Below are 15,515 nucleotides of genomic sequence, written 5' to 3' on the forward strand. Positions count from 1 at the left end.
GCCTGCCCAGTCCCCTCCCCTGGATCAGGCTCAGAGAGACAAGGGGGCCAGAGTGGCACCCCGACTCCCGCCTTCTTGGTGTGACCCTGCCCAGCAACAGCTTGCCCTAGTATCCTCAGAGTCAGAGGACAGTGGAGATGTTTGGGACACAGAGGTAGGGCTGAAGGGGGCCAGAGACAAAGGGAGGGAGGACCTAAGGCGATGTCACTCAGGACCCGGGTTCAAGTCCCAGCTCAGCCGCAGCCTAGCCAGGGAACAAGGGTGCTAGGAAGGGGTTCAGCTTCCCAATCTGCATCAAACACCCAGGACTACAAGACATCTATGTGAGGAATGCAGACAGGGACTGCACCCAGCCCTTGGCACCCACTACCCCTGGGGCCCGCTGTCCTAGAAATGCCACCATGGGCCTCCAGAGAGTAAGGCTGCCCTCCCATCTGCCTCTCTGCCCTTCCCTGGCAATGTGTCTGCTTCCCTGTGTCTGTGGTGACAGTGCCTCCTCTCCTGGGGACACTGGCCTAGGCCCTCCCTTGCCCAGACCTCAGGGTGTCCAACAGGGAGGCTGCTGGGGGAGAGGGGACCCTTTGAGTCCCCTCTTGACCAGGCTCACAGGGGCACAGGGTGCAGGGGCCACAGGCTGGACTCCCACTCACAAAGCCCCCATGCCCCCCCACCCCGTATGTCCTCTATCTTCCTTCCCAGCTGAGCACTGCCCTCCCCAGGCCTCTCTACACCTCCTGGTATAGCAGAGAAACCATGCCCATTCAGCGACACAGACTGCTGGGCTCTGTCCCAAGCTTCTGGTCAGCCTGGACAGGCTCTCTAGTAGGCCCGTTCCCACAGCTGCCTTGTGGGATGGGGAGGGCTGTGGGCGCCTTTTCCTGCCCCCACTATCCCCCACAGCACAGTGACATTGCTCAACCAGGAAACAAAGTGCATTCCTGGGCCAGCGCCAGCCCACCCGCTAGGAGGCAGGGGCGGCAGAGACAGCAGGTCTGAGGCATCAGGAGTGGGACATCCCCCCTCCTCTCCCCAGCCATCCTGGTCAGGCTGAGGCCAGGGTGCAAGGGCTGGAGGAACAAAGGCCCAGGAAAGGAAGGACCATCAAGGTAGGCCTGGCTAGAGATGTGGCTGGGGAGGCTTAGCTGAGAAGGGTCCTGAGTATCCATGTCTGGAGGGGAGGGGTAGGAGATGATGGGAAGGAAAGAGAGAGGAAAGCAAGTCCCTCAGCACCTGAGGGAGGCTTCAGCTGAGCCTGTGGGGTCTGGGGAACTGGGTGCACTCTGCCCACATGTGGGAGCCCAAGGAGCTTCCCCTCCAGCAGGAACAAGACCAGCCCCTCAGGCCTCAGTCTTCTCTTCTGCAAACAGGGCTATGGCCTTTCCTCTGGCACCAAAATGAAGGCTGAGGAGGTTTGCAACCCCAGCAGCCCAGCCTCCATCCTGTCTCCGGGGGACCCCAGCGGTACTACCCTCTGGGGCTCAGGGCCCAGACTGCAGATATAAACCCCATTTCCTTGTGGGTACTTTGGAAACACCGGGTTTTCCTGCCTTGTGAAGGAGAGCCCAGACCTGGTCTCCCCTGGCCTCTGTGTCCCTGGTCTCAGGGGTTCCCCACTCATGTTCACTGGTCAGGGGGACATCTGGCCATCAGGTTGTGACACCCCTTCCCCTGCTCACCCCCTCTAGCCTTTCACAGCTCCTCACGTCAGGCATCACAACCGAGTGTAGGAGACAAGTTAGCAGACCCCAAGGGAGGGCAGGAGGGGCTGGCCTGTGGTGGAGGGGGCAGGGTGCTGTGGCCCACGGCCCCTCCAGGCCCCGCTCCTGGGCTGCATTCTCTGGCGGCCCGCCAGTCCAGCTCTGACCCTCAGGATCTGGGGACCTTTTCCAGCTCACTGTTCCCTGAGAACTGGGCCTCTTTCTGGAGCTGACCACAGCTTGAATTTCATTCTATTCTAGGTTTGTGCTTGGAAAATCCCCCGGAACCTGACTGTGACTAAGAAGTTTTGCTCCAGCCTCTTGCCCAATCCCACTCTTCAGACCTCAGGTTCACTTCCATGTGTCCTCCACAGTGTGAGCGGGGGCTCCCACCAGGCTGAAGAGGTAGCAGAGTTGATAAGCTTTTTCTGCTGGGTGCACGCTGGCCGAGTAAACTCCGGGGCTGTGACACCCCCTGGTGGTTAATGCTGGGAAGTGCCACTGTCCGGGCCAGAAAAGCGGCGACCTGGCCCCTGAGGCTCAGGGTACCGAAGGATAATGTTTGGTATGGGTCTGCCCCGCCCCTCACCCACCCTCCCACTGGGCTCTCATGAAAATTCTGAGGCTAGCTCCAGCACCTGAGGGGTAAAGACCTCTGAATCCCACCTCTTCACCCTTCCCCACCTGACAGCTCCATTTCACACACACAGGATGCTGAGGTCCAGGGATATGGGAGCCTGGCTGGCAAGGCTGCCCAGAGCCTGATGGTGTGGCCCCCATTTATTGCACTGCTTTGTCACTCACAGGGGAAGCAAATCCCCTCAAAGTCCCACTTTGGCCCCAGCGGACATCTCATCCTTAGGTCGCCAGTCAGCCTTGCCCGCCCTGAGTACTCAGTAGCCAGCAGGCTCCCCGCCTTTCCTGGAATCTGAGGCAGCTGCCCAGCCACCAGCCGTGTGGACAATGGCCTGTACCACAGCGATGAAGTTGGAAGTGACCTCAGCGTGGTGGTGCCGGGTCTTCAGGGCTGCAACCACTGCCTGGAGGTGGGAGGGGATAGAGAGGCCTCAGCAGGGCCCAAGATGCCATGCGAACCACATAGACCCACACTGAAACACACAGGTAGTGCCATTTCTGCCCCAGTGGCCAGGAAGAGCAAGTTGGGGGCAGACGGTCCTATTGGGTCTCACCGGAGCAGGTAGACTGACTCACATCCCACAAGGGTTCAAGATGGCCCAGGCAGTAGGTGTGAAGGTATCTGCCCCAGGCAGAGGGGCAGTCTACTCCATGATGACTCAGGAGATCCAGGCCTCCCTCCCAGGACACCCTGTGACCCCCACCTTGTGACTATTTCCTTGACTCTTTACCCACCTGGTCAGTGTCTTTCTCCAGGGTCGTGGTGTTAGGCAGAAGCTGGTTGTGCAGTCGGGGCTCCTCTACTGCCCGCTTCACATCGTAGCCAAACCACAGGTTATGGATGATGGCCTGGAGGTGGCAGGGGGGGCAGTGAGGGGGTCAGTGTGGTCCAGGGACAGGGGCTGGGGGGATAAATGGGTGATACCTACCAGCGCAGTGGCTGTGGTGATTTTCGTGCCCCCAGAGGCACCCACCACCATGCGGACCTGGCCATCCCGGCCCACGATGATCGCTGGACACATGGATGAGAGTGGCTGCTTCCCTGCGATCACCAGGTGGATGGGTGGGGACAGAGATGCTGGTCAGCTGCCTGCCCAGGACACCAGCCCTCTCCCCACCTGAGCCCCCTGCCCCACACCTGGTTTGATGAAGTTGGCTGGTGAGGGGGGCACCCCGAACTGGTTGGTGATGTTGGGGGAGCTGAAGTCATCCATTTCATCATTGAAGAGGATCCCACTGACCCGTGATCGTACCTTAGAACCAAAGCTGAAGACCAGCTGAGTCAGCCAGCTATGGCGAACCCAGCCCCACCCTGCCCAGCCCCTACCCACCCCCCAAAGCTCCAGCTCTCTCCCGGTGAGGCTGAGGGTACATGTTCTACCAAGGTGGGGCCTCAGTTCCCACCATGAAAGAGGTCGATGGAGCCCCCTTCTAGGACATGCAAGCAGCCCCCAGACCACCCAGGTCACCCGGCAGCCCCTACTAGAGGTTGATGGTGCTGGTGGCCGACACAGCGCTGCCGTCCTCTGCAACCACGGACAGGTGGGCAGTGCCACCATCATCAGGCGTGTAGAACTCAGGCTCATAGTAGGGGAACGGGTGAGTGGTATCATCAGAGATCCGGGCCCGGAGCTGGGCGGCAAAGAACTCGGAGCTCATGTTGCGGACCACCTGCCGAGACCCCAGAGCTGGCCTGAGGAGGTGGGGAGGGGGTGGGGAGGGGGCACAGGCTTGTGCGAGCAGCTCTTGGGAAGCCCCCAACATGGCCCTGACCACAACCCTCCTGCACCCTCAACATCACATGGCCCTCTGATCCCCTCTTTCCAGCCTTTGTCTGTACTGCAGTCCAGAAATTCAGTATTTATCTGTCCACCCCACAACACCCCACTCTTGCAGCATTCAATCATTCATTCATTCATGGAGCTTGTGCTGTGTGCTTGGATCAACAGGGAACAGACGTACAGATCCCAGCCCTCCTGGCAGGGAAGACCAAGGCAGGCAGGGACATGTTGAAAAGAACAAGCCAGGTAAAAGGGATAGGGAGGGATGAGGTGGGGACCAAGTGGTCAGGGAGGGCTTCTCAGAAGAGGTGATATCTGAAAAGAGCTGTGAATGTGGCCTGAGTGATAAAATGCAAAGGCCCTGAGGCAGGCCTGGAGTGATAGAGGGTGAATAGGGTCAAGGTGGTAGAAAAGGTCAACAGGGGCTGATCCTATAAGTCTTCATAAGCCCCATAAGGACTTTGGCTTTTTCTCTGAGCCACCTGGTCCTGGGACAGAAGAGTGACCACACTGGTGAGTCACAGGACCCCTCTGGCAGCTATGTGAAGGTAAAAGGGTAGAACCCAACTGGGAAGCTATGACATCAAACATCAACCATGTGAGAGATGGTAGCTGGCCCAGCTGGGAGAGAATCAATGGCCCCAATGTCTTCAATCCAGAGTGCCCATTAGCTGAGGAGATGAACACTGCAGATGGCCAGTGTAGGAGACAGTCAGGAGCTTGATTTTGAACAGGTGCCCTTGGGACCCTGAAGAGCCTGTCTCAGGTGGGTGGTAGACCTACATGTGGGCAAGATCAGGCTGAGGGATAAACATGGAGCCATTAGCTTCTGGTGGCTGCTTAAAGCCATGAGTCTGGGGGCACCTGGGTGGCTCAGTTGGTTGAGCATCTGACTCTTCATTTGTGGCTCAGGTCATGATTCCAGGGTCATGGGATTGAGACCTGCATTGGGTTCTGTGCTGAGCATGGAGTTTGCCTAAGATTCTCTCTCTCTCTCTCTCTCTCTCTCTCTCTCTCTCTGTCCCTCTCCCCAGCTTGTGTGCTCTAAAACAAAAACAAAAACAAAAAAACAAAAACAAAAACAAAAACAAAACAAACAAAAACTAAAAAAAAAGCCATGACCCTGAATAGGGTCCCCACAGTGGTGAGGACAGAGAAAGAGGAGAGTAGATGAGACAGGAGCCAACAAGGAAGGCCCCTGGGGACTAAGCAAAGGAAATGCCTCCAGAATTTTCCAGCAACATCCCACAGGGAAAATGTTCAGCCTGAATCTACTCCTAAGAAAACACAAAGTCAAATCCAGGATGTGGACTGATTCTGCAAGATGACTGCCTTGGGCTTTAAAAATCAGCAAAAGAGCCAAGAGGCCTATTGTAGGCTAGAGACCAGAGGGGCATAAACAGCAACTGTAAGGTATGAGTTTGACGGGCTCTGGACCTAACAACCCTGGGACTGTTGGGAATACAGGTGTCTAACAGGTCAAGTCCTCTCAATGTCAGGGAGTAGGAGTCCTCAGTTTTAGGAGCGACAACCCAAAGTGTGATATCAGTGACTGACCATCTGATACCCCAAAAAACACATGCATATTGATAAAGAGGTAGATGGAGGCAGAGAGAGAGGAAGGAAATGTGGCAAAAGCCTACAACTTTGCAAAATGAAAAGCTGAGCAAAGGAGGTGGTAAACTGTGTGAGATGCTGCAGTAGGGGGCCCAAAGGGGAAACTGAGGCTGGACTCAGGGGGCAGGGTGAGAGGTCATGGGGGGGGGGTGGAGAAAGAAGGGCACAGCCGGATGGGAGAGGACTTGAGAAAGGGACAGAGTGGCCAAGTTTGCTCTGAGCAGAAGCCAAGGAATGGGGTCAGCAGCTGAAGGTTCTGAAGCGACAAGAGTATGATTCTCGCTCCAGAATGATGTGTCTGAAAGGACAGACTAGGAACGCCAGAGGCAGAGCAGTGTTGCAGGAGAGACTTGCGGAGTCAGCAAGTGCATGAGCAGGGGAGCTGGCCTTAGCCAGGCCAAATGGCAGATAGGGGTGCGATGCAGCAGCCTCAGGGATATGAGACACCGGCTCACCGGCTGCAGTCGGGAGTAGTACAAAATGCCCATTGGGGAAAAAAAAAGAGATCCGGGAAAGCAGAAAGGCTGCTGGGCAGCTGAGAGGCACAGGCCAGTGTGAGGGAATCTGCAGGTCTACGGCGGAATGGGTGATCCGAGTAGGTAAGGAGGGTGGTGATGGGAGTCTTGATGGAGGCCCAGCCTGGATCTGGCAGTGAGTGGGTTGGGCTGTGCAGGATCCGGGTAGGGCCTAGGACACATTAGCTCCTGGGTGTGACCACAGAACCAGTGGCCAAGGCCCAGAGCATTGCTCCTCTCCCCCTCAGCCATCCTCCTCATTGCCCTTGAGGGTTGCAACGTCCCCATGCATTCCCCACCTCAGCACCGAACACTCCAAACCCTTCCAGGACAAGGGTACAGCCCCCAAGGTGGGAGCACAGACACAGGTAGGGGACACTAATTACTCATTGTCAAGTCTGTCACACTGTGAGCTCCGTGTGGCAGAGGGCCATCACCAGGCCATCCCAGCACATGGTAGGTCCACCACCAAAGTTGGTGGTGAAAGCATGTGTGAGGCTGGGGTGGTCCCAGGAAGCTCTCCTCGCACATCCATGGCGGGCCCTCCCGCACCCATCACGGGCCACCCCCTGCCTCTTACCTCCATCATATTGACAAACTTGGGGTCCCCAAGCAGGGTCCTCTTGGCATAGGCAAACCGGAAGGCCTCCACAATGCGGTGGTAGGTCAGACCCTTCTGTTCGGGTGTCTCCACACTCGCTGGGGAGAAGTTGTACCCTGGTTGAGCAGAGATGGGGGCATGTTAGCAGTCCCGGGGCCCTCTGCTGAGACAGCTGGGTGCCCCAGGGTAGGCTCACACCTCCCTGAATCACTTGGCCCAGCTTGAGAAGGGGAATGCTTAATAAAAACCAGTGGACACTTAGGAGGAATGTAAGAATGGAATGAGTAAGGGACCCCTGGGCCTGGGATGACCACTTAGATTTACCAGATGCGTCCTCTGGACCAGCATGGCTATTCCCACCCCAGGACACTGCTCTGTACCTTTTTAGCTCCCAACCTTTCCTCCTCCTCCTCCAGCCCCTGATCATCGCCCCTCACAGCCCTGGTCACTCTGCACCGCCTCCTGCGGAGCCACGGTGGGAGGGCTCACCCTTGAGGATGTTGAGGATGAGAGCCAGCACGGGCCCACTGAGTGGGGCACTGGGCACGTAGAGCTGGGCGTCCCCGAGGCTGATGTTCAGTGGCTGCTCTATCAGCTCGGCATGGTAGTTGTTCAGGTCCTCGGTGGTCATAATGCCCCCTGCAATGAGACAGCAGCTCAATGGGTGGACACAGGGATGGGGCCCCCAATCTGAGGGGAGCATAGGACCATCACGCTGAAAGTCCTGCCTACTCTTGAGGGCCCCGCTCCTCCCCCTCCCCACTGCCCCATCCGCCAGTCCCTCTGTGCTCCCTGATGATACCACCTCTCCACTGCCAGGCTCAGGCCATCTGCCCTCTATCTGTTTGCCCCACTGGCCTCCAGGTCTGCCTTCTCTCCTCTTGGCGGCCAGAGAGTCTTCTCTAAGTGGAAAGTATCTGCTCCCATCTCTCCCCTGCTCAGTCCCATCCTCCAGTGACTACTAATAGGTGGGTGAAAGGAGGCTCTTTAATTCTACAGGGAACTGGCTCCAGAAAGACCAAGTATTTATAGGCTAATTTCCTGCCTCAGTGGTAAAGGTCAACATGCTAATCACTCTCTTCTGTGTCTCTGACAAAAATAACAGCAGGAAGAAATCCACAGCTGGGGAGAGAGAGGCAGCACCAGGCTTCTTGGCTGAAAGTCATGAGAACTTGTCTCTGCTTGCAGCCCCTCCAATGCCTCTCTCACCAAGCCCACCCTCATCCACTGTGACCCTCAGGGATAACTAAAGCTCATCCTCTCTGGGCCTTAGCCTATTCCCTCTGCCAGGAAGGCTCTTCCTCTCTCCAAGCTCATCTGTAGCTCAGGTACCACCTCCTGCTTGGGGAAGTCCCCTCAGATCTGCATTTCAATGCTTCCTCAGCTCCAGTTCCAGCCTAGACCTTCATTTACTTACAGAGGACTTTCCCTCCTGAACTGCACTGGTCTCTCAGTTTCGACCTAACCAAGATCTATGGATCTATGTGGCCTGTCACTGACTGCAGACATATCTGTGACCCCCCCCTCCCCCTCCAGGCACTGCCTGAGGGCCCAGTGCCCAGGTCGGGCAGGACCAGAGGACCTAAGTCCTCTGAGCTCTGGCTCAGAGCTCCTGCTGCTGAGTTCCTTGCCTAGGGTTCCTGAGATTGCCCACTTACCGGCCGCCTGGATGTCCTTGACAATCTGGGCTGTGAGGCTCCCGTTGTAGAAGGCCTGGGCTCCCTCCAAGGCCAGCGTCTCGTATGTGTTGGCCAGCTGCGGCATGGTCAGTCTGTCCCCCTCCCGCAGCACCTTCCCATCCCGGCAGAACACCTCACTGGGGCAGAGGGGCTCCCGTGAGGCAGGCAGGCAGGGTGGATTCGGCCAGCCATTCCCACCCAACCACACAGGAGATCAAAGGAAGGGCAGTGAGCACCTGTCCACAGGTGAGTCATCCTCTGGTGTCCAGCCAATGCTTCCTAGAGTCCCTTGCCACTCAGGACTCACAAGCCGGGACCCCAGGCACCAGGCTCAGAATGTGATCCCACACACATTGGGAAAGGCTTTTATATCCTAGACCTCATCCCTCTGCCAGTCATTCATGGCATGCAGGGACCTTGGGCCACATCTGCCCAGCCTGTGCCCCAGGGCAGGCCAGTACCCACAGACATACCACAGTGCAGGCTGTTCCTCGATGACAGCCCTGTCTTTCTCCAGGGCTGCCGCCAAGCCCTTCCCCACAGGGAAGCCCTGGCGGGCCAGCTGGATGCTGGGCTGAAAGAGGTGAGCCCAGGGCAGCCGCCCATGCCGCTGGTGGGCCAACTCATAGCCTCGGATCTCACCGGGAACTGCCACCGACAGCCCCCCTGCAGAGGGACAGGAAGACAGTTAGTGGCTCCAGTCAGGGGACATCAGGAGGGGTGTTCTCCCTCAGCAGCAACCTAGGCACAGTCTCCAGATGGGATCAGTGAGGTTTAGGAAGCAAATGGAATTGTCATATGTGGACTCCGCTGGCAAGAGTGTAGATTGGCCAGGGATATGTGACAAGGCCACAGTCCTGCTGTCCCAGGACTAGATGTCTGCCTCTGCAGGTGCTACCAGGTTTGAAATCCTGTGCCAGGCCCACAGTTGCACAACAAGACTGTGGGGAAGCCAGACCCCTACCATCTCTTAGTCCGAGCCTCCTAGCCCACAAGGCCTCTCATCCCATAAGACTCAAGGGGTCCACTGGAACCCACCAAAGTCCCCAGGGCAAGCCCAGGCCACCCTCGACACTGAGCCAGTTCCAGGGTAAGGCCTCTACCTTCCTCCCTTCTACTGTCCCAGACCCAGGACCTGAGTCCAACCCCCTGCCCTATATGTACCCTCACTGGGTTTCAGTTCCCCATCTGACCATAAAGAGTTTTGTCTCTTGCAGCTGACCTTAGAGGAGCCCACAATTCCACTGGAAACAGACTCCTGGACCCTGCTCCCCACCCACCCCCATGGCCCACTATGCCCTAAGCTGGGCACTGATACAGAAAGGCCCTTGCTCCCAGACACCTTCTTGCTTTCACCCCTGGATGACCAGGGCCATTTCAGCTACACTCAGGCTAGATGACTGCAGCTCTGGAACTACCTCTCCCATCCTGAGGTTGGGCACAAGGTTCTGAGAGCCAGGTTGTTATGGTCTGTATGTCTGCACATCTCAGAAGGTCTGACACCCGGCCCATGATTCCTGCCACCTTAAAAAAAAATGCTGCCCTGATCTTGGGCTAATAGGTCTCAGACCACCCTGCTAACCAAGGTCACCAGTGACCCCCACACTGCCAGACCAGGGTCCTCTCTCAACTTTACCTTACTTAGCCCGTCACTCCTCCAGGGTCACCTCTGCATCCCACATGCAAGGCTCTGTTAGGGTCTCCTCTGTCTACACTCACCGTATTGGTGACCTCCCCCAGATCAGGGCTTCAAATTTCATGTATGTGCTGCCAGTTCTAAATTTACTCTCTGGCCTGGCCTGCTCCCCCGATGGCCTGATCTGAGGATGCACCTGCCCATGAGAAAGGCATCTCAAACTTAACACACTCAAAACCCAACTCCAGACTGTCACCCAAACCCACTCCCCCACAGCCTTGCTGGCCTCTGTTAGGGGCACCCCATGCTTCCGGGTACAGATCAAAGACCAGGGGTCATCCAGGACTCTTGGTATAGGAGTTGGTGTCACACCCGACCTCTCAGCAAATGCACAGGCTCCACCTTCTAGGTACGTTGAATACCAACCACCTCTCAACACCCTCATCTCTCTGTGGTCATCGTGGTGACCTCCTGACGGGTCACCTGATGGGCAGGCGGCTTGCTCCCTGCCTCTTCTGCAGCTGCCCAAGGGGTTCAGCCAGACATAGGCCAGATCTACCCCCACAAACACCCCAGGGGCCACTGCTACCTCTCTTGGACAAGAGACAGGGTCTTCACAATGACCCATAAGGTCTGACACCACCTGAGCCATTCTGACCCTGGGGTCGCCCATTGCAGCCTTGCTAGTTCCCGCAGTTCTCTGTCCCATCTTCCCATGTGGGTCACTTGCTCTTCCCCCAGACACCTGCACAGCTATCCTCACCCACTCCAGACCCTGGGTCTTTGCCCAGACACTTCCCCCGTGACCAGGCTACACTTGGTGAACTGCACGCCTTCCAGCCCTTCCCACCTCTGCTCTTCTGGTACCACCTGGCTTGGCTGGTCCACGGATTTTATCTGTTGCCTTTGTTTTGTCCCCAGGCTTGGGGAACAACCCCTGACATTTTAAGAGATTCCCAATAAGTCCTCGTTAAATAAGTGAATTCCGAGCATCCACAAGGTGCTAAGTCTGTAAGATTCCAGCAATCACACTGAATGATTTCATTTCTACACATTCTGAGTCTCCCAGGGGATATAAAAATTCAAAGAGGCTGTATGTTGGAGGAGACTCCAACGGGGCTGCTCACAGGGCCTCACCCAGGGCCCCGGCCCGAGGGGCAGAGCCTGCAACTGGGGATCAGACCTGCTATGGCCAACAGCCCCCTCGTCCTGCCTCTAATCTCCTATCCTGCTTTCCTCCTATCCTCCTTTTGGGTCCTTGGAGCAGCAACCCCTGCTGGCCACTGGCTTCCCCTCAGCTGCATGGGGAGTTTGGGGGCCTCTTCTCTGCATGAAGGCCTTGTTAAAAAAGATAGACTCGACTGCGTTTTTGGAGCTATCTCCACAAAATGAACGCATAAATGAAAGTCTTGGATGCCTTTGAAAAATTCAGGACTTTGACAGCCCAGGTTCAATTTGGGTCTCAGCACCATCCAGCTGTGTGACCTCAGTTGGTTTGCATGACTTCTCTGGACCTATAAAATAAGAATCAACACAGCGCTTCCCCTGACTCCCAAGCATACAGGGAGGATTCAAGGGGCCCATTGGTGAAAACAGCTAAGCAGCATGCTGGCCCCAGTGCCCCCCGATATGTGCAAGCTGTTGAAATAATAATTATTCTCTCCATGCCCTAGCACCCTGGAGAGGCCTGAGTGGAAATAACAGAAGCTCCATGTCTTCACCCTCGGGAGGGTGTTGTCGGGCCAGGAAGGGCTGGATGGGAAGGGTGCACATCAGCACTGCCAGAATTGTCGCCAGCATCAGACAGGGGCATGCCCATGCCTTCCCGGCAGCTCACCCCAGCTCTGCACCCACACCTGAACTTGCACCTCACCTTTCTGTGACTGCTCCGGGCTGTTAAACATGCCTTCGGAGGCCAGCCCAGGGGCCACCTCACGGGCGTTGATGATCTCAACTTTTCCTAGAAGGAGAAGAAGGTGGGCAGTCCGGACCAACACCAACCCCTTACCCCGTGTGAGCCCAGGGGCCACCCGGCTCTGCTTGCCCCCGGCCCACGTCCAGTCTGAGATGGACAGCCCCTGCCAATTACCTCCCCTACTCCCCGTGGGCACTCACGCGTGGTGCTGTTGTAGATGGTGAGGAACAGGCCGCCCCCGATGCCCATGCTGTGGGCGTTCATGAGCCCCACACACAGCAGGGCCGCAATGGCAGCATCCACCGCCGAGCCACCGTCCCTCAGCATGTCCCTACCGGCAGCAGGTGGTGGGGAGTGAGCACCTGTGGGCTCCCCAACCCCCCGACACATGCACACTGCCACCCAACTCCACCCTTTCTGGCCACCCTGCCCAAAGGAGGATGGAAGAGGAAACCGTAGTTTTGGTTTTTACATGTCACTCTAAGACCAATGGGCTTATATGTTCTTCCTTTCAAGCAAACAGATGTGCATGACGTTTATAAAAGAAAGAAAACGGAAAAACGTTACTTTTTATTAGCAACCTTCTTTGTCTGTTTACGTCTTTTGGGAACTGATCTTTGTACATAATGTGAGATAGGGGTCTAAAATAGCATAAAACAGCAGTTTATCCAAAGGGACAGAGGTCTGAGGAAAGGGACCCAGCTGGGCACCAGGAAATCCACATCCTGCTCTTGGAGTCAGTGTCCCCTTCTGCCCTGACCAGAGGCTGCTGTGAAGGTCCAAGGAAAGGACAGGCAGCTCCATGTGCATCAGACACCCCTTGTCCGGGTAGCTCGTGTACAGACGGGGAAACTGAGTCTCAGAGGGATGAGGATCTTGCCCAGATCCACTTCCAGTGGTCCTCCTGTATACCCACGCCCTGCCTGCTCACCTCCCGATCTCTGAGCAATACTTGGCATCTGTGGCCACAGCTGCCCTGGGGTAGACGTGGCTCTGTGGCTTGGAGGTCAAGAGCAGGCAAAGGCACAGGATGATGATGAAGATCACTAGGACCACGGCCAGCAGGGCCAGCACCACATACCGCTTCTTCATGGCTCTGCAAGTACCTGTTGTTTGGGGTCAGGGGGGAGGGCTGGTGGTTAACAGGGTCAGGGGACTGCCACTGGCCTGGCCTTGGGCACATCCTGACCCTCACCACACAGGGCACAGCCAATAGTCAAGCCTCAGAAACATGTCCCTGGGGGCACCTGGGTGGCTCACTCAGTTGGTTAGGCTTCCAACTTCGGCTCAGGTCATGATCTCACCATTCATGAGTTCTAGCCCCGCATGGGGCTCTGTGCTGACAGCTCAGAGCCTGGAGCCTGCTTCAGATTCTGTGTCTCCCTCTCTCTCTGCCCCCCCCCACCCCCGCTCATACTCTGTGTGTGTGTCTCTCTCTCTCTCAAAAATAAATAAACATTAAAAAAAATTTTTTAAAGAAAAAAATATGTCCCTTTGTTTCCTTCCAGCCCCCGGCCACTTGCTCTGCCAGAAACTCCCAGCCCCATCTCTCCCTTCCTAAATTGCCCTGCTTATCCTCAAGGCCCCATCCCAGTAAAGACCCCATGTCCAACAGAAATCTCTCCTGGGAGCCCCCAGATTCCATGTGTCCCACAGTCAGAGCCACTGCCAAGCAGGGAACTCTACCGGGAACAAGCTTGGCCTGATCCCTTCTGTGACCCCCACCTCAGCCCAGAGCCAGACACCACCCATGGGCCCCCATTGTAGATGGTGAGGAACAGGCCGCCCCCGATGCCCATGCTGTGGGCGTTCATGAGCCCCACACACAGCAGGGCCGCAGACTGTGGGGTTCGGCTTCCATTGTACCCTCAAAAAGGACACCCACAATCTCCTTGTAAAATTGTCAGACAAGCTGCCATGGGGCAGGGGCCTACCTTTCTCAGCGGATGGAAGCCCCACACCTTGCCTGGGGAGGTGGCCACAAAAGCGGGGAGGGCTTGGCTGAAACAGCTAAGGAAATAACTGGGGTCTCCCTCACAGACAGTAGGAGCCGGTGTCCACAGAATCTGCTCCAGACAGACACCTCGATCAGGCAGCCTCTTTGCTCTCCTGAAAATCAAGATAGTGTACCTGAAACAGGCCTCCCCAGGGAGGTCCTCCCCAGGGAGCTCTGTGAGGTTCCTCTGACCCAGATGAACTCTGGAGTCGAAGAGGAGGCTGTCCGACTCTCCCACATTTGTGTGAAATCTCCAGGCACAGCCGAGAGGGGGTTTGCCCAGAGCAAGGCCCGAGTTCGGTGGTGTGAGTGTCATATGACAAAGTGGTGAAGCCCACGTGGGCCAGGCCAAGGAGACGGGGTATGCAGGCTCTCAAGCCAGCTCGTCCCATCTGAGTCTTGCCCCTCGTCTGATGTGGGACCTTGGGCAAGTCACTGACTACCTGTCCAGTGGGAATGACAGAGGCATCCTGCTTGGGGATGTTGTAGAAATGAAGTGGATTGGAAAGCGTGAAGTGCTAGGTGAGTGTTGGCTATAATTGCCATCAGCTAGTAGGGTGACGCCCTGGAGGCCGGCGGTGCAGAAGGAAGCTGGTCAGCCACCTGCTCACTGTTTCCCTGTTGACTCCTTTCCAGGCCATGCAGGGAGGGACAGCAGTGAGCCTTTGGGCTCCTGTGGCGGTGACAGCGGACAAGGGGTGTGACCCCCACAAGGAAGGAGAGGTGTGAGGACAGTGGCAATCTCCATTATCTCCGAAAGGTGAGTGTCTGCCAATAAGCCCCAGGTTGGGATGCCTCTGGTTCACCTCGTCTCTGTTCAGAGGGTCTGAGCTCCCGGGCCAGACACAGTGTCCCAGAGATGGACTAGGAGTGGAGTCTCACTTGCACGGAGCCTGGGAGGGGATAGCCCTCCCACATGGGGGGCCTCCAGAAGCCAGCATGGAAGGCTTTCCCCTCCCAGGCTCAGTGGGCAGCCACACAGCAGACCACCACCCTACGTCCCCAGTGGGATTCAAGCCAGCCTTTCTTCTCCATGTTGACTGTATCCAGGCACCACCCTTTGAAGGCTGGACTATAAAGCCTACTCCCTGCACCCCCTCCTGTCAGTATCACCTGCTCCTCAGTCCTCCAAAAGGCAGCAGAAGGCTCTCTCCAAAGTGCCAACCAGGACTTTCCCCCTACCACTGCTCCAGGGGATAGTCTATGCCCCTGGAGCACACCCTAGAGGCTGGGTCAGGGTTAAGGATTCCCAACAGAGATAGCTACGCTGGGAGGTGTGAGGGGCCTTGGGAGCTGGGCCAGGAACATGTGGGGTCTGTTTCCAGACACAGAACTTTCCCACCACATGTGGTGGGGGTGGGTGGGGCAGGACAGAAACCAGTGACTCTCTTCCCAGCATGGGCACAGGCACACTTGCCAAGGAGGCCCCCCAGTCCTTGCCC

General features: G+C 56.8%; 1 protein-coding gene across 1 annotated transcript in view; it reads right to left on the reverse strand.

Annotated features, from left to right (window-relative positions):
- Window positions 1-2,417: 2,417 nt before the first annotated feature.
- GGT1 (gamma-glutamyltransferase 1) overlaps window positions 2,418-15,515 on the reverse strand; it is a 33,302-nt gene continuing 20,204 nt past the window's right edge. Inside the window, exons 3-15 of the mRNA XM_042962130.1 lie at window positions 14,012-14,186; window positions 13,009-13,183; window positions 12,278-12,408; window positions 12,036-12,122; window positions 9,000-9,192; window positions 8,506-8,663; window positions 7,337-7,486; window positions 6,827-6,963; window positions 3,817-4,004; window positions 3,472-3,599; window positions 3,263-3,375; window positions 3,069-3,182; window positions 2,418-2,737 (exon numbers count right to left, since the gene is read on the reverse strand). Coding sequence (XP_042818064.1) covers window positions 2,591-2,737; window positions 3,069-3,182; window positions 3,263-3,375; window positions 3,472-3,599; window positions 3,817-4,004; window positions 6,827-6,963; window positions 7,337-7,486; window positions 8,506-8,663; window positions 9,000-9,192; window positions 12,036-12,122; window positions 12,278-12,408; window positions 13,009-13,169 — 1,707 coding nt within the window. The 5' untranslated portion in view covers window positions 13,170-13,183; window positions 14,012-14,186 and the 3' untranslated portion in view covers window positions 2,418-2,590. The remainder of the gene's footprint in view (window positions 2,738-3,068; window positions 3,183-3,262; window positions 3,376-3,471; window positions 3,600-3,816; window positions 4,005-6,826; window positions 6,964-7,336; window positions 7,487-8,505; window positions 8,664-8,999; window positions 9,193-12,035; window positions 12,123-12,277; window positions 12,409-13,008; window positions 13,184-14,011; window positions 14,187-15,515) is intronic.

The sequence above is a fragment of the Panthera tigris genome, chromosome D3 (genome assembly GCF_018350195.1).
Source record: "Panthera tigris isolate Pti1 chromosome D3, P.tigris_Pti1_mat1.1, whole genome shotgun sequence".
NCBI lineage: Eukaryota > Metazoa > Chordata > Mammalia > Carnivora > Felidae > Panthera > Panthera tigris.